The following is a 19,569-nucleotide window of genomic DNA, read 5'->3' on the forward strand; positions in this document are numbered from 1 at the left end:
TAAACCATCAGCCCAGGCACTCTTATGAATATAACAAGCTTGAGAAAATATATTTTAATAAGTTTTGGTCATGTCTATAACAGAACTAAATGGATTACAGATAAAAATAAATAAATAAAAAAAACATGAATAAACATGTATAAAGTACTTAATAACAAGCGTTAAAGAATCTTTGAAACTGTGAGATAAAGGGGAAAAGAAAAAACATAGGCTAGTTAGGGAACAACTGATTATAGCTGCTATTTTTTTACATCTACAATATTAAACCTAATTAATTATTTTTAAACCTAAATAATTATAAAAGTACCATGTGGTTGTAGTTAACAGATGAAACTTATTAAGTGTTGATAAAGTGTGGCTCTGGGTTACTGACCAGAAGGTCGGGGGTTCAAGCCCCAGCATCGTCAAATTGCCCTGTTGATTATGGAATGACAAGAAAAATGTCAAAAAAAAATTTAAGTAAAAGTATTAAAACTAAATACAATTAAAACCTTAAACCTATGGCTAGGTTCACCTTACAGTAAAGTGACTAAAATCTGATTATTTTACCCTAATGTTACACATATCTGATTTTATGGCTGTCTGATCTTACAAAATCGGATGTTGTTGTTTTTTGTATGTGGTCCTACATTATATATGCTACGCAGTTGTGTGACTTGAACGAGAACAGAATTCATGTAAATTTTTCCTCTGCACATGTGTAAGGCACTATTCCTTCTTCCGGACCATCAACAAGTACAGCCGACTAACTGCACGCCGTCCCCCAGAGCACATCTCAAGCAGAGTTTGACTGTGGCTAAAAATCACACAAACTGTTTGAAACGAATGTTATCGCACATATATGGTGTGTGTTAACCCAGATGGCGCATTAATGTGCATGTATGTGCTGTTTTACAGTACAAACACATCCAAATTACAGTCAGATGAATTTCATTTACAATTATGAATGTGAACCGTCATGACATGCAAATTCGATCGGACCAAAAAAAAACTAACAAACTGATCAATGTGGCTTGTAATCTGGATGTAGCAACTCTTTATTTGGAGTCCCACTTCTAAAACTGACTACATGTGTAAGTATATTGGCTTCTCTACCCACGTATGAACCATCAGCTTGGAAAAAATCCTGACATGTTAAAAGAAGTCTATGGCTTAAAGCTTTTAGATTAAAGCTGTGGTCAACTACTGGTAAAACACATGGTGGCTGGGGAAAAAAAAAAAAAACATGGACAGGAGATTAGGATCTTGTTCAGTTACCAGCACAGTAATCCAGGACATCTGGCTCTTTGCCCAGCCTACAAGTATCTTATCTGTGCCGCACATCAAACCTGAGAGGAGACCTATATAATTTATATTTATGTCTTAAGCTGAATTAATTTTAACTTACACTCTGGGTTGTTCTGTTTAATTTTTCACATGCAATCATGTCAAAGCAATCTCCCTAAAAGTTCTGTCACCCTTTCTTCGATTATCCTTTATTTTTTTCTTATTATTAGCATTGTGACTGATCCTTCATCTTAGTGCAGGTGTTCAGCGAGAGCCGAGCTCACCAGATGCAATAGTGATATCAAACGTCTGCTATTGTGTATTCTCTGTATACAAGGTCACCTTGAAGGCAACCCCCACCCCCTACAACTATATCAGCTGGTAAATTCCACCTGGCTTTATCTGATAGCACAGCTGCAAAAGAAAAGACACCAGGAAAGAGAAGACCCTCAGCATTTTTTGTACAGAGGAATATGGAAAAACAGGGTATGCAGACATTAAAGATAACTTTTTTTGTCAAATTGATTGCCATGACTTTTAACTGCATTAAGATTTAGGAACCTCCTCATCTAAAGCTTAAAAGAAAAGTTGCTTTATATCCATAGCTTATCTCAAATAAAGGGTAAGATGAGATGAAGAATTAAGCAAGTCCACAGTGAACATGCACAAAAAATCAGTTTGTTAATCTTTCAATAAATGAAAACATGCCAGAAACCAAATAAGAAATGAGATCCCGAACGTCTAAACACAGTCTGGGGAATGATGTTTGCGATGTTAACCACGATATCTTTGAATCACAAAGTGATAACATTCTTTTCTACTTTAGCAACTTTTCTTTTTATTGCGTCTTTGTCTTTACATACAAAGAAGCAACAAATGGCTTCTTAAAAGGAAAAAGATCAAACTCTAACCTTACGGTAATGTCCATATTTTAATTCGTAAGAAACCAAGGAGACTAAACAAAGATTTGAGTCAGTAGTTTTAAATATTGTGACTCACTGCTGTACAGTACCAAATAAAGCCCATAAAATATTTCCAGAATTACAAAAAAATGTGGACATGCTTATATTTGTTTTTTTAACATTAAATTTCAGATATACTCCCCATTGTCTGTTTTAGAACCTGTACTACTTTAATAAGGCTCTCCACTAGATTTTGGAGCATGGCTGTGGGGATTTGTTCATTCAGCCACAAGAGCATTAGTGGGGTCAGACGCTGATGTCAGACGAGAAGCCCTGGGGCCAGTTCCAGTTCGTCCCAAATATGATCAGTGGGGTTGAGGTCAGGGCTGTGCAGATATCTTGACTTCTTTCACTTTAACACTGGCAAATCACTGGATCTTACATTGTACGCAGGGGCACTGTCATGCTGGGACAGGTTTAAGCTGGGCCCTTAGCTCCAGTGAATGCTACAGACATCCTATACAGTACAACTGCATGCTTTAAGTGCAAAAGTTTGCATAGAGGTGTGACGGTCAGGTGTCCACAAACATTTGGCGACAGTGGTAAATTTGGTTGATACCAGTAAACAGTGAATCATCCTGCCAATTCACAGGGTGAAATATGTCAGTACTTTGACAAATGACTCTAAAACCCATTCATTAGAGCTAGTCAATGTTTTCTAAAGGTTGGTAAGAATCAAGATGGAACTTGATCTGCATGCTCTGTATAGGATTACTGATATCATGGATATTATTACTTCATGCATGTGTGTCTGTGTGTGTGTAGTGTAAAACAGCTTAGTACCTTATCGAGCAGTAAGGAATTCCTCTGTGGTCATGTGAGACGCTGTGTGTGAATGACTGTAACTCCAAACCGAAACTCACTACAAGCCTTATGGCTACGTTTACTCTAATGAATTCAGGAGCCGATAACAATAATCAGCTCTCCAAATTTTTTGCAAACTGCAAAGCCGACCACCGCAAGACTAATGGCATAGAATTATAAAATTAGACAGCTGAACATTTTTTTTCCCTTTAAAATAAAGTAAAAGTGCACATGGGGACATGACCCAAACAGATTATAAACCGATCATTTTAGATTTTAACAATCAGAGGACTTTAGCGGGTGCATACTGACATTTATTACTCGCATAACTACATACCTTTCCCATTAGCTTCACCGAAGCCCTTCTAATAAAGTCTGTCCACTTGGCGGCCATTTTGGCAGCACTCCCGGACAGTTCGTTTTAGTCATACAAGAAAAAAGCTCATACCTACTTGAACGGGGAGAGACCCATAATTGCAATGGGGATCGTTAATATGACATGAGTAATGTGTAGTGTTAAACTCAAACAACAGACAAAAATATTTTTTTTTCTTGTTACTTTGGCTGCTGTACATGCACACTTTTCCAAAACTAACATAGCAAAGAATATCTGCACATGCATCAGTTTATGAACGCAATAGGTCAGTTGTTTTTTTTCAAGGTGAATGCAACTGGCTTACAGTACGTACTATACCACTATTCATGTCTTAGAAAAATTCCTTATTGTTACCTCTAGCAAGTACTGTGACTTTCATAAAAAAGATATAAATGCTATAATTTTTGCTGTAGCCTTACTGAACTACACGTATTTGATAGCGTTTTTGCGGTAAGCCTGCTACTTAAGTATTTACATTAAAGGTGCTGTAACAACTGTGACTGGATAAACACCCAAAAAAGAATATTGCAAGAATGTACATTAGGTCAATGTGTCTAATACGAAACTGTGACTAATACAACAAAGTGTCACGTACATTGTTTTATAGAGATAGTTCATGGGAGTGTAGGACTCCGGAGAGACTTTTCTGGAAAATGTTACATGGTATTTATAAAGTCAGATCATTTCACTGGAAGACTTTATTTTTTTCATGATCTTACTCATTATACTATGTCCTAACCGGTCAACATAAATAAAAGCAGTGATGTCTCAGTCATGTTGACAGAAAACATGTAAACCCAGATCCAAGACTAATAAGGAAGTTGAGAGAAGATAAAGGTCCAAAGGTCGAGGGTGTCCCTCTGTGGGCAGCAGAACACGACACCCACTCCACGTGTCTGGCAGTGCAGGAAGTGGGTTTGAGCATGAATAATAGATAGCAGCACAGCACCTGGCCCCTCGGGAACATGGCGTAGGAGGGGAGGACAGAAGAGTGCAAACTAAAAAACACATCACAGATTGGAAAGATCAACATGCAGGATCCTGTGGTAAAGGCTGTGATCCCACAACTGTCCGTGTATTTAAATGACTAACATTCTTCTAAAGAGTGCTTAAGGCACCAAAGATCTTTAGCAGATCCAAGCTGGAATATGTTTAAGCAGTAAAAAAAGTGAAAATTAAATATATGACTTTAAGCCAAGCACAAATAAAATGAGTGTCTATTTTAAGGCAGGAGGGAACAAATAATGTTATTTGTTACGAAGGAAAAAGTGCCGTGAGTAAAAGGACGGCTACAGTTGTACGAAATGCCTAAACTAAATGGAAGCAGAACAATTTAAATTTTAAACATGTTTCCACAACATGATAGGAAGGAATTTTAGAGAAATACAGTATAGAGAAAATGATCTAAGGAAGAAAGGGAGCTCAAACCCAGCTTTCCAACAACAAAACACAAGGGGACGATGAGAGACTGAACCCGCCAAACAAGACACATGAGAATATGGTTTCCTGAAGCCTTTTTACGCATCCTTCAACTTGTGCACTGATTGGGAAACCAACATGCTTACAGTTAGTTACACAAAAGCTTGTGGTTGAATAACAAGAACAAACAATGCACCAGCCCAAAAACGTAATAATGTTTCTAGTATGTTAATGATCAATCATGATTGCCACTGAGAATGTAACCGATTTTAAAACGTATATTAACCAATGTTTTGCAGCATACTTCTCTATAGCTCAAATATCTTTTATCTTGTACACAACAAAATGGTGCACTTGCAAATCAGGTGATGCACATTACTGTTCCTTGTTAAAGAAATAGTAAAATATGGGACCTTAAATAATTTTCTTGCCCTGCTCTCATACACCCACCTGTTATTTCATGATGTGTGGTAATTTTTTTTATCTCATTATACATCTGAGCAGTTGAGGGTTAAGGGCCTTGCTCAAGGGCCCAACAGTGGCAACTTGGTGGTTGTGGGGTTTGAACCTGGGATCTTCCGAACCGTAGTCCAATGCCTTAATCACTGAGCTACCCCTGGCACATATACATTATACACCATATATCAGCCACAAAGGGGCGTTTTTGCTTCCAGCTTTACGATCTCCAGAAGCAACTGACAGCAGAAACCTGGTCAGAACACAACAAACAACAGCAACCTACCACCAGATGCCAGTTCTGCGCTGCACTTTATAGCGTTGCCTTTATTACCATGATTTCCCTGCTGCCCATACTGCAATGAATCCAACAAAAGCTTCACCTCATGCCCTGTACCTACATAAATCCTTCCACAAAAGACCAGCTGGAATAAGAATGAAGGAACAGATTTAGACATAAATACAAGAATAAAGGTGCAAGGAGGGAAAAAAAATGGAAGGAAGGAAGGACGAGGCTAAAGCAGCATGACGCACGAATCATTTTAATGTTCAGTGACTGCATGCCACTTTCTAGAATCCTTAAATAATGAAAATCAATGTAGCGTGATTTAAAGTGTGTAACTACCTAACTGACTTCCATGTGAAGCCAAACATCTCACTTTCATTATTGCTTATTTGAGACAAGTTTCTAAACACAGACGCCGTTATTTGTAGAGAAAAAAATAATAATGAGAGTTCTGACAGGACAGAAAGATTTTCATCTCTGCCACTCAAAAAACCTCTTCTAGTGTGTGGGCTAGAACAAGCCCCGCAACACACACACACACACCTCTATCCATATTACTCCCACAGCCACAGTGAAAAAAGGGTGAATCTATATTTCTATATAATTAAATCAGTTAATAATTAGGACCCTATAGATTTGTTATATTTAAAAAATATATTTTATGATTATACAACTCATAGATTTCAGACAAGGCACTTGACAGGTAAAAGTTCTCTAAAGACCGCAAATGCCTGAATGACTCCTCAGGAAGGAAACACAAAAAGCAGCTTACCCTCTATGCTAAGTGGCATGCTGCTAACTTATAACTGTTGTTAATAAATGCTAAATAAATGAGAACACAGAGACAAACTACTCAAATAATTCCTCACAACTGAGAGGATTAAACACCAAATTTAGAAATCTAGCATCAACACGGGTTTGGCATTTATTTTGCATGGCAGTGTTATTCTGTTAGATTTTACGATAATCTGCTTTCTTTCTAAGTGACTTCCGAATGACTGAAAGAAAACAGAGATGTAACTGACTCCTTTCTGGACTGGATATTTAGTTAACGTTTACAATTAAATGTTATAAAGGTATTTCAATGTGTAACTTTCTTTTTTTTTTTTAACCCAACTTTGCACTAGCTAGTAAGCTTAGCGCTAGCAAAGCTTCTTTAGCCAACAGACTGAAGAAACAGATAAAAGCAGATGTATATACAGTATGTGGTAAAGCAACTGATAAATAAGACATATAAATAAGATATCTCATATTATCCTGTTCAAAAAATATAAAGCATAACTGAACCTGAGGCCAGAAAAAAGACAGATCCTATCAAAGTCAGACATAGTAATTGATCCCTGTCCACCACAACAGCAGAGAGTTAGCTCTTATCACTGTGGAAATCGCAATACAGGATGACGGTCATAACTCGGAGAGAAAAAACACCGGCAAGTGACGTTTGATGCCAATCATCCCTGTCTCGAACACTGTTGAATAAAGCAGGGAATCCCCAGTGCCCTAGGATTCGAGCTTTGATCTCTTCGGCTTTTCCTCTTGTTCAGTGGAAAACTCTAAACACACAGCAGAAAGGTGCAAGCCTGGTAATTGGGTACGCACACAACAAATTCAAAGCAGCTGTCCAGGCTGCATGAGGGAGCAAATCTGGCTGGAATATAAAGAACGCTTCATTTACCCACAAGAAAGAACAATCTGGAAGGTCTTATTTTTATCGGGCGGTGAACAATGCTTGATTTAAAGAAGGGGCCATAAACAAATTCTACTATGTAAGAGTGCATTTTTTTGTGTGTTAGCCCAACAGACACCCACATGTTGAGGCTGAGTAATAATTATATGAACACTGGCACATTTTAATCTTCCCTACCAGCAGCTGTTACAAGTCACATCACATATATTAATGGTCTTTATTAACATATGTTTTCTACAATCACTGCAGAATACAAAGAATACAAAAGACAGTCATTCAGATAATGAAACTTCAAAAGAAGTGTAAAGTTTATGCAAGGAGCCTCAATTATCAGCAAGTTGCTGAGGTAAAGCTTCACCTCCCCGCCTTGTTTAGTTGGATAATCCTTGGCAGCATAAAACACTTCAGAACTGGATAATGCCTTATTACCTTGAAATAAATAGCAAGTACATTGGGCAGTAATATCATATGATTTTTTTTACTACATTTTATAGGTCTAGAATATGTAGGACAACCTATACAAGGCGTCTCAGAAAATAAATGACTCATTATATATTGTATTGTAAATAAAATGTAAATTGGGGTCATCTGAGTTATCACTCAGATTTAACCAGCATGATAGAATCCAAAATGCAAGCGGTTTCATATATGATGCTAATCTACACCCCATTGCTCTCCTCACATTCCACTGATCTGTAGTCTAGTACAGTATTTAGCACTGGATATGAGCTAAGTGTCGTTAGCTTCAGCTCAGAAAATAAAGACCTCTTTTGTTTTAAGAGCTATGCACCGGACAGGCTGGTCTATTGCCAGCTATTACTTGAGCTTTCTTTTGGGATGGCTGCAAATTCACAGGGTGCCTGTGTTTGAGGCCTTGGCAGTAACACTCTAGCAAAAACACACACACTTTGTGGTCTGGGTGGGGTGTGTGTCCACAAGCAGGGAGGCCGAGGGAAGCACCCGCAGCGTCCAAAGAACAGGGTGGATCGTATTTTCTGTTCTTCCTCTGGCCTGGGGTCATGGTCCAGATCCCGATCCCGGGCTTGTGCTGCTGGATACACATAGACAGGCAGCCAGTACATTGCCCACCTCAGGAAACTCTCCGCAGGAGGTTGGCCATCTGTGCTGTGTCCAGTATTTGTCTGCCAACTGCCTGCTGGCTACCACACCGCCCTTTGTAGTCTCCTCTGTAGGTAGCGAATCTACGCTGACCAAGTGGAGAGAGATATGGACAAAAATATCCAGCAAGATTCCAGTAAAAGTAGTCTTTCCTCCAAGCTTACATACCCTGCAGTGGTTAAAGATACAGACTGAGGTGTGAACAGCTGTGAGAGCCCTGCTGGGAAGAAGTAAAGCCTTTCTGGACTTTGGAGTTCTAGGTACATCCTGGTTGAATAAATATCATAGAAGACGTAGCCAATTCATCTCCAAGGCCTACCATTAGTATTCAGGCCCTTCAAAGTCCTCAGAATATCTGTTCTTCAAATAATATACGCTCTAAAAACTTCTAATCCCCATCAGGGTAATCCTCCCCCCACCCCCTCTCCTACAAGGAGCAGAAGGAGTTGGGATCAGTCCCCAATTGCCTTCTGTGGTTCGTGAAGCTTTAGCTGCACAGACTTTGAAGCCTGCTTGGAACTTTTCTTCATGTCATCCTGTATGGGTAGCATCTTAATCTCTCACCCCACCTAAGTGAAAAGGTTTTTCATTCGCATATCAAGTGCATTCCTGTCCACTCACTGTTCTTTTTTCCTTTTTTTTCTTTCACTCCCCTGAGTAGGTTGCAGCTTCTGGGTGGAATTTATTCGAATGCTGTACGGAATATACGTTCATGCCATGATAAACGCAGCTATCCAAATATGCTAAACTTAGGAGCAAATAAATACAAATATCATATTTTTCAGTGGGATAAACAGGGAAATACCGCAGTCATCCATCCCTCGTTTAGAGCATGCTCTGGCTGTGAGTGCCAGCTGCCACAGGAAAGCTCTCCTCAGATGGTCCTGAGTTTTTACTCCAGTTAAAAATAAGAACTGGAAGGTCTGACCTCAGTCCAGTCATGTTGGACAATGAGTGTATTGAGCAGAACATGTTTCTCTATTTGCATCAGACCATCCATTTCTACACCCACCCATGCACCTCTCCCTCTCTCCCTCATACACACAGCTGAATTTTTACTTAATTGCATTCAAACCAAGTATTTGCTTTGATCCAAAATTTGTGAAGTGCACGATAGAAACCATAACCTCTAACAAGAACCAGGCAAATCTGGTATTTAAACTCATTTACTACATTCAGCTCTTTCTGGCGTTAAAGCAAAGAAGCACATGATTGCAAATCGAGTCGAACCTGGAAGCACGGGCACCACCTCAGGAACCAATAAAATCTAGCCTGGAGTTTTCTTACCATGTATTTACATTTCCATTAGCACTGAGTCATGATTTCCTCAGATTCTCATTCTCATTATTTTCCTTAGGGATTAAGAAAGTACTCCATCTATCTATAAAATATTCATCTTTTTTTGTTCTTTATTTGTTTTTTCTTTTCATTACATGAACTTAAACAAGCAGAACACTCCTTGGTTGGTGGCTAACCCTGATAAGGGAGTTTCCATGATGAAGGAATTGAATGCAATTGAATTAGAGAGAAGTTTAGAGGGAGGAAAATCCAAATGTATGGACAATATTTAATCAGGTTTTCATAAATTCTAATTAATTTCAACCAAATTACTATTATAAAATACATAATAATTTAGTAGATTTTTGCAACTTGCAACATTGGTTTTATGAAATGCTTAAAATAAATATATTATTCGAACTTGCATCGACCTGGAGCTCAAGTATTTCTCATGAATAAAGGCGTAAAACTGACTTGACATTTACAAAAGACTTTAAGCATAGTTTAAGGTGCTTTTTATAGTAGGCCGTACGTCCATGAACGACAGTCCCGGCCAAAGTGGCTCGATGCACACTGCAGTCATTCCCGTGAATATTTAGTAAGGGGAATGCCTGATCCCTAAAAATCAACAGATAACTTGTTGCCAACTTGCAGAAAATATGCATCTGTCTGTGTGAACTGTACACACAATTATTCACCAACACCACGTGCACGTTAAGGAAAATTGACTGGGAGTTATTGCCTTGGGTTAGGGTTAGAGAATTCAAGAAAACCTTTAATATTTTGTAAACCGTTACATTCTTTAAAATCGACAAATTACTTTAACATATATCGCAATCTCCACGGAACATGCAACCCACTTATATCTTCCACACTTTTGGGCACTTGGTTCAATTCTGCGCCCTACTGGAGTGGGGAGCAAATGATTAGGCAAGAAAAAAAAAATCATTGCTTAGTATGAGACTTGACATTTAAGAAAGGTAGGGGGGAGGAATCAACACCACAAGGTACACAGCATTTCAATGCAGATGAATCGAAATCGACGGTCTACATTTGGTTCACGGCTCTACTGCCCAGTGTTAACAATTACAAAATGGAAACTCAAACACTAGCCTACTACATGAAAGGCTGTAATCTGTGTCTAGAGAGTACACAATGTGTGTAGAGTACACAGTCGTGTAGTATGTGTAGGGAGGCAGCTGCACAGGGGCTTGATCCTTTTATCCGTAATGAATGACTGATGTTTTCTTGGAAGCTTGTGTGTGTGTGAGAGGCGAGGGAGAACTATTTGTTGTCATGTGCTTCCCCTCTCTCTTGCTCTTTCTTTTTCCTACTCGCTTTTTCTTTTTCTCTTGCTGCAGAACGATCTCTAACCAACATTAGGATGTTTCAGCCTGAATTTCTACTTCAAAAAGCGACAAATAAAAGACATTAGAAAACAATTGCATTTGTTGTTTACGAGAAGAACATTCGGTGGGAATGAGACTTTACTGGATAAGCAGAACACCACATGGGCCTGGCATTCACTACAGAAATAACATGGAAACCGCCTCTTCTACAGATTCTTTGATTATTTGTACATTTAAGACTAAGCAAATATAATTTACAGCGAGAGCATCCTGCCATCACGAGCATCCTGCTATTTTTACAAACAACACAGAGATCTTGTGTAGCACTTAGCACTTGGAAATGTAGCACCTGGTGTTGCCATATGCATGCTCAGTCACTTACTCTCACTGCACGCATACATACGACTACTCTTTTTCCACAGACACACACGGAAAGCCAGGAAACGAAGGGAGAGAGGATGCTCACACTGTTACGCAATAGGACATCTGGGCATCTTTACAGCCTGCACCGGAGCAGGAGGCAGCAGCTAAAACGCACTATGCATGCTTTCTCTCTCTCGCTCTCTCTCACACACTCACACTTACACACAGACACTTTACCTCCACTTGTCTTTATTTAGCATTCCCTTTTCTCTCAGGTATAAATAGTGGTTGTGATGGAAACTCGCATCGCGTTCCGCCAAGTTTCAGCCAAAAGCCACGCCTCGAAACACACTCACACACTCTGCCAAGGGAGAACACAAGGAGAAAAGTCCAAGATGTCTGGTATGCAAGTAGTCACGCCTCCTCGTCCAGATCATTGCATCGTTTCGGAAGATGATGGAAAGCAACTTGAAGTTTTTTTAAGAGGGCTACATTTCACAAGTTCATGGTTAAGGATAAAAATGATGCTGTAATGCACAATTGGTGGCTGCTGCTCTAGCAAAGTGTACAACATGACCATAAATGTAAAATAAAGGCTGCGACAACATTTTCAAATTCTTTGATTCTTTCAAATACAAAGTACCGCAGAATCATTAATAAGGAAAAAGGAAGATGAAGAGTTAGACTTTTAAAATAATATAAAGGTTAAAAGTCTTGATCTAGATCTTAAGTATTAATTTCTTAAACTTAACTCTAACTTAAAGGGGACCCATTATACAAAATTCACTTTTTATTTATTTTTACACATTTAGATAGGTCTGCAGTATGTGTATGAAAAAAATAAATCTTAAGGGGAAAAAAAAAAAAGCATACTCTACTTTTTGACCATTTTCCATTTTTCTATTGCACAGGGTTTAGACAAGCCAATTAGATTTTGACCCCTAAAGTGACCTCATATAAGAACAGTCCCTCCCCCATTTCGTTGCCCAGCTCTGCAGTTCTCTGAACTGATGTGCCTCATAAACACTGAAACTGAGAAATAAAATATTCATGATCTAAGATGTATTGCAGCTGCAACACCAAGAGGCACACTATGGGGGAGCTCTGAAACCTGTGTTAACGTGTTCAAATTTGTTTTAAAAAACGAGACCTTTAACGTTGTTTAAAGGAAACTTTTACAGTAACAAAAAATGTTTAAAATAAAATAGACAAAAATAAAGTATTTTAAGCTACTGTCATTTTTAAAGACTCCTTTTTTAAAACTATTTAAACACAAAATTAAAGACTTTGTGCTTTTCTTTACGATCACATGACTGCCTTATTGTCAATCATGGGGGTACAGAAAGGAAGTTGTACATATAGACTGAGTACTCCACTTGATGGCTTTTTTCATCTTCTTAAAACTCTTCATATGACCATACTTCTTTCATTACGGTATGTTTAAGATCTAAGTGAGATATGGATTTTCCTAAAAGCTGAAAAAGGAACATGAAGCAACAGGAATAGTTTTCAAAAAAAAGGGAAGCAGCCAACAAACTTAACATCGTATTCAGTCCATCCATAGTATGTATCTGAATGAATCACAGCTATAACTGCTGCATTGCTTGACTCACTAATGATAAGTGAAAGAAAGAAAGAAAAAAAAGAAGAAAAAAAAATCTGGTACAGCTTCTTCACCACAGCCAGAGTTTAACAAGCAGCAGCCAAGTGTTATTTTTTTGACAGGAAACAAAATGGCTGTAATTCAGTGGCTGTGTTGCCCTGGGCATGCCCAGTGGAGTTTAGTTGGTGTCTGTCTGTCTTTGTCTGCCCTCTGTGCTATCTCTCTCTCTCTCCACAATGCAGACCTCCTTGGCACGAGAACAGGTGAGCGGTGACTGCCTAGCCAAGTTCGCCACATCACCCTACACCCCCTCTTATACACCTCCAGGCTTCCCATAGGTTAAAGGACTTGTTTTAAGGAAATAGTTTTTTCCCCCCAGTCCGAGGTTCCTGTAAGCGTGCTCATAAACCCGGTTGGGATTTGGCACCGTTTGGCCTGATGAGTCAGCGTCTCTCTCTCTCTCTCTCTCTCTCTGACACCTGTGGACGGATTCATTGCAAGCCTGATGGAACAAGGTTTAGCATAGTATCTATTTGTTTCAGTTTGCTAGTCCATTCACCTCAGAAATCAACACTATACTGATACATTGTCCTTTAAATCGGATTGAGGACATGTGAACGATAGGGTTAGGTTTCAGTAGCCTAAGTTCTGATTCTGCTTACTTAAAAGGTTTGCTATCAGAAGGAATGAAAGACTTGAGCCATGACATTAGGAGAGGTAAAAACCTCCCACCGCTCCTGACAAAGAGAGAGACTCAAGACACTTATATACAAACCCGTTCAGTCTGACCTCATCATCTAAATGCACTCTTTCAGTTAATTACTCAACATCTCTCATGGCCAGTGAACCCACCATTCACTGTGGACACAAAGCCTTCAGCTGTCTCTTTCATACAGAGAGAGAGCGAAGGACACCGTGAAAGTGTAGTAACTCAGCAAAACCTAAAGGTGATCTAAAGAACGCAAGAGCCGAATAATATTTAGCAAACAAACCATCACTTACCAAGATCTCCATGGTAACTGTTGTCATGGGATGTCCTAATAGAAGGGTTTGAGTCTCCATCATGGGGCCAGATCTGTCCTGTTTTGCGGACCCCCACAATAGTGGCCTCGGAAACAACCACATGTGGCTGCCTGTGTCTCTTCTGCGACTGCGGCGTCGGAGGGCTACTACTGTCCAACGAGTGCTGAGAGTTCTGTGACGGTGAGCGGCTCTTCTCTCTGAAGGGCCTGCGGAAGGCGGCGGTTGGGCTGGGCGACACGTGACTCGACTGTCCTGACGAGAAGTCGTCCTCGCTGGATGTCAAGTTCTCGTTGGAGCTGCAGTCAGGTGTGTAGCCACCCCCTCCTCCGCCAACATCTTCCAAGCTTCCAGGTGAGTAGGATCTTCTCGGCCAGGTGAGGTGATGATCATCACTGCCGGTGTGCTCTCGCATCATGACCCGACCATCGCCGCTTTCATTGGTCACATAAACTCCGCTGTATGGCTGAAAATCTGAAGGATGCCATGGAGGAGGTGGCGGTTTGTTTCCGTTGGGCCGAGCAGTGCCATCTCTGTTGTACCGAGAGTTGGGTTCTCCATCTTCACATTCTGCGTCATAGCCACAGGTGCTCTCGCTTGATCTGCCCCTACAGACAGGCCTAGGTCGGAGGTCACCGGCGACCGTGGCCAAGTTTCCTGGCAGGGAATGGAGAGACCTCTTGCGCTCCATTTGCACGGCCTGCGTTCCGAGTGAGCTGATCTTATCCGAGACGTCGCGATCATTCACTCGTACCAGGCCCTTATCATGATGGAATTCCATGTTGGCATAGAAAGGCTGCTTGTCCTGGCCTCCCCGTCCATCTCCGGCTGAATGCGAGTTGGCACGTTTAATCCGCTCAAAGTTGGAACGCAAAGCCGCCACACCGAGTCCCATGCCTGGTTTGTCTTTTGGACAAGGGTCAGATGGAAGCTCCTTGTCAGGAGGAGGATGCGGCCTGCGAGGTGAAACTCCTCCCCTCTGTTTAGACGGTGAAAGCCCATCTGTCTCACTGCCCTGCCCTAACTGATGGGGCTCAAAAGCTGGCTGCATCTCCAGTCCGTCTCCGTGTGAGGCAGATTTCCTAGCCGGAGGAGGCCGCGGTTTAGGCCTGGCTTCTCCTACAGGCTGGAACCTGGTGCGATCCACCTGACTAGGCTCCTGCGTTTGTGAGTGCTGGGGGTCAGCTCCACCTGCCTGAGCATCCCCCTCAGCCATCTGTGACTGCTTGAAGCCCCAACGCTGTCTGTCATAACTTTTTCTCTCCTTAGCCAACAGCGTCTGGAGGTAGATCATGCGGAAACGCTCTTTGTTCACCTCCAGCTCCAGGCGCCTGATTGACGCCTTGCACTTCTCCAGCTCCTGCTCGATGCCTCCCACGGACCTCAGCTCCATTTTCGGAGGCTCGGATTCTGGAAACTGTGCCTTCCAGGCTTCGATAAATCCCACAGGCTCGACCATAATTGATGAGTTATTTGGGAATAAATAATTCAAGTATGCTGTAAGGCTGAAGTATGCAGTCACTTGGATTTAACAAAACTTAATTTGGTAGGAGTTTAGGACGAGCTTGTATAGAAAAAAAAGAAGAAAAAAAAAAGAAAGAATGTTCAAGATTTCCAGGGGTTGTCCTTAATCATAAATATGAATTTCTTCTAAAACAAACCGTGCATCAACGCAAATAACAAACAACGGGAAAGCTGGCATCCTCCCATGCATCCTTCTCCCAGGAACGCAGCAGCGGAGCGCAGCACAATGACAGCATCTGGACACGATCACGCAAACCTCAACCGCTCTTTTACACACAGCATCAACCCCTGATTCCCAAACACACAAACCCTTCTTTAGTTTATCCAGGTGTAAAGTCTTGTCGTTGTCCGGCTTCTGTTCATGATGCGACGCCGTTTTTCCATCATCATCATCATCACCATCATCATCATCATCTCCTCCAAAGCTCTTTTGTGTACCGACGTCTGAGCGTGATAACAAAATAAAACACTAAGAAGAAAAAAAAAAAAAACATACACACAAAAGACGTTTCTTATCCGCAGCGCAAAGTCAAAATCTCGTCGACTCGCCAGACACGATACTGTAAGAAAACCTTGTCTGGATCTTCGCTCCGTTTTCTTATCACGCTGTTTAATTAGTCGGAAGATTTCTCCGCTTGAGATACTGGTCGCTACGCAGCGGTCCTGTCTGAAAAGCGGGAGGGCGGGGCTTGCACAGGAAAGGGCGGGGTCAGTGAGTGTGATTGAAAGCGGGCAAGTGAAAAGGAGGGGCTGTTAGATTTGATTGTCATTTAGTTGCATGAATCAGATTTGTCCCGGTTGTTGTGTTTGTTCTCATTTTAATCTGTTTTTGAACATACATATAGATATATAGGTAGTATATTTATTTATAACGTCAATATTAAGTGAATTACGTCATGGCGGTTACCGTAACGCAGGATATATCCTGTCAAAAATACGGGTAAAAATCCAGAAAAGTCAGAAATATCACTACATACTATTCATGGCTGATGACTCTATCATACAAATAATATGTTCCTTATTTATATCACACTTGAACAAAATGTAAAAAAAAAAAAAAAAATCTAATTTATTTTAATTAGTATTTATTAATAAAATTTGATATTAATCAGAGTCATTAATAGTCGTTAACTATTTGTGCCACTAGTGTTTACTTCTACATCCAGAACAAAACACATCCATTTTAATTAAAGCTCAGTTTCAATTCTAATCTTTGGCGCCTCCTCGTGTCCATATAAAGTATTGCAACAAAAGTGGAAACGATTCGGAGTGTTTAATCCTGTTTTTATTATTATTATTAGGGCCCAAGCATTTCGACATCAGCCATATGACGTCATAGTGTCTAAAGGACCCTATTGGTTTTTTTAAGGATCTATTTGTTTCCAGCATCCGGGGCCTTTATTGAGGTCTTAATATGCTCAAAAATTATGAAAAACAGCATGCAGATTGGAATCTGCCGCAATTAGGACGTCTACATAGAGTGGCATAGGGCCTTCACACAAGATTTTGCTGCATAGTTCATACAGACCCATGTAAGGTGAAACCCATTACACTTTTAGATCTCATTGAGCTGAACAACTTTAGCTATAAATCGCCCAGTTTTTGTTGTTTGAAAAATGCACCCAGTGGAATTTGATATACTTTTCATCTTCCTAGGATTTATATTATCATCACCAAATTGAGACCATATGATCTTAAGACATTACGAATGAAAAAGAGATTCAAATGTTTAACCATGGCAATGTCCTAAACTTATGTTGAAAAATAAGTTTAAGTACATCACATTGAGTGACATTATAGTGTAATGCTTTTTTCCAGCATCATTGGGATTCTGAAGGTCTTACTTAACATGCTCAGAAAGCACACAGGTGGTGTGGTGTGCCCAGGCAGTGATGGCACAGGTGTTTGGGCCAGATCATCGCTGCTTTGCAACTTTATATCAATATTTTTAATGTAATTATCACAATAACTAAATTTAATTTTAAAAATAAAATAAAGTTTAACCTCAACCTAAAGTTTAACCAAAAGTTTAAACTCATTCACTCACTCATGTCTGTACTGTTTTGTCTTGTATACAGGCTCATGGGGGGCCTGGAATGTTAGGGCAGATTTTGAATTCTATCAGAATTAAGTTTTCCTTAATTGCTAAGACACATGTCCTGATACCATTGCAAAATTTTCTGATTCAGACTGCCTGGAAAAAAAAAAAAAAGAAAATCTTAGTCTCAGAAGAGTCTAATTGTTGGCAAAAAAAAAAAACACTAAGGGGATTGGCAAAATTACTGGAATTAAACTACGAACTCTGCAGTATATTGTTAAAACCTAGAAAAGTGCTGAGCCATCAACTGCAGGAAAAAAAAATGTGAGGTCTAAAAAAAAAAACCTTGAATTGAGACCACAAACACTTGGTGAAGTCTCTTCATTAAAACAGACAGTAAACATCACATCTATGTTTATAAGTATAATTAAGATTATTTACACAGACATTGTAATGAGGACTTACAGGATTAGCATCTAAACAGCCAAGTGTCCATAAGAAATCCACTTGTTTGTGAGTATAATCAAAAAAAGCTTCAGTTTTCATGAGAAGGTGCTACCGAAGTTATGGCTCTGCTACACCAGGCGTTCAAGTCAAACTGGGACTTTTGATTGTGCAAAATAACAGTACATACCTTTATTTCTCTATATAATCACCTGCCACCTGCTAATGCGCTTATCCCAGTGTTTCATTAGTGCTTGGTTACCATCAAACCTTCAGTTTGCTAGGGAACTTTAAGATCTGACTTTGGAGCGATGGAAAAAGGTCATGAGGTTAGATTGACTCTATTCTAGAGTGATGGGCACATCAGGGTAAGAAAAAAAGCGCATGAAGCGATGTACCCATCATGCATAGAGCTGTAAAAAGGTGGTTTTGGCAGAATGAAGAATAATTTTCAAGTATTAGATGGTCACCACATTGAGAACCGTGAAATTATAAAAAAAAAAAAAAAACAATGACAACTAAGGGATTTGTGTGTGTCTGATTATGTCTGAGTTTAAATAGTATTATGAATTGTATGTGGTTCACACAACTGCAATATTATACTTATAAATATGCAGAATGCGAATGTGATACAACAAGTACAAAAGAAGAGATCAATGTTCAAATCAGAACTATGTTCATAAAATCCACCTGGTGAGTTTATTTGTAAAATGATGTCCATCTTATCATTCCATTGAGCACCGATGTACACAGCAAATACTATATAAATATAGATAAAATTGCTTAGCTACTTACAACAGAAGGCATGCATTTTACTATATATTATACATATGTATACTGTATATAAAACAGACATTTTACACGGTTAAAAAAAAAAAAAAAAGAAGTTAACATATTTAGATGTAACCCATACAGACAAACTGATTGCAAGGCAGCATGATGTGTAATGGTTGACCATTTTTTCGTTCATACAAAATAGAGGAGCAAGGATGCTGGATGGTCAGCCTGCACGCAGTTTTTCACTCTCCTCTACCACTCAAACAGAATTCACAGTTGTCCGTACAGTTGTCCTTGTTGATCATTTGCTTCATCAGTATTTAAAAAAAGAATAAATAATAATAATAATAAAAAAAAGGTGCTCTTGCAGTCAGCTCAAGGCTCATGCAGTGTACAACATGGAGGAGGGAATGCCTCATGCACAAAAGGAAGCGTCCAGCATCCACCCCAGAACAAACTGGAGGGAGAAGTGTCTTACAAGGTGCAAGCTGTGAAAAGAAGAACAGAAAAGGGGAAGAATGAACTAGAGGTTTAAGCCAGCCATGAATGACAGCAGGCAAGATATGCAGAAGAGATTGTGGTGCATGCCATATCATCTATCGTTCACAGACATGTACAATCTTTTCTAATAGGAGATAAACATATATAACATATGTTATGGTACTAGACTGTTTAATGATAGCTAGGAACAATAAAAGAAAAATCTGTAGTTTGTAACTTAAGCATTGTGGCGCCTGTATATTACAAAAAAAGTACAAATGTGCAATGTGCATCACCAAATTTTTATAAATGCTTGAC

General features: G+C 39.7%; 2 protein-coding genes across 2 annotated transcripts in view; both read right to left on the reverse strand.

The window, feature by feature from the left end:
* Positions 1 to 16,135, reverse strand: part of bcr (BCR activator of RhoGEF and GTPase) — a 68,559-nt gene extending 52,424 nt beyond the window's left edge. The window contains exon 1 of the mRNA XM_053478677.1: positions 13,971 to 16,135. Coding sequence (XP_053334652.1) covers positions 13,971 to 15,447 — 1,477 coding nt within the window. The 5' untranslated portion in view covers positions 15,448 to 16,135. The remainder of the gene's footprint in view (positions 1 to 13,970) is intronic.
* A 2,539-nt stretch (positions 16,136 to 18,674) lies between these two features.
* The window catches only part of atp2a2b (ATPase sarcoplasmic/endoplasmic reticulum Ca2+ transporting 2b), a 29,353-nt gene continuing 28,458 nt past the window's right edge, over positions 18,675 to 19,569 (reverse strand). Inside the window, exon 21 of the mRNA XM_053478210.1 lies at positions 18,675 to 19,259. The gene's annotated coding sequence lies outside the window, so the exon portion shown is untranslated. The remainder of the gene's footprint in view (positions 19,260 to 19,569) is intronic.

This window comes from Clarias gariepinus, chromosome 19 (assembly GCF_024256425.1).
Source record: "Clarias gariepinus isolate MV-2021 ecotype Netherlands chromosome 19, CGAR_prim_01v2, whole genome shotgun sequence".
NCBI lineage: Eukaryota > Metazoa > Chordata > Actinopteri > Siluriformes > Clariidae > Clarias > Clarias gariepinus.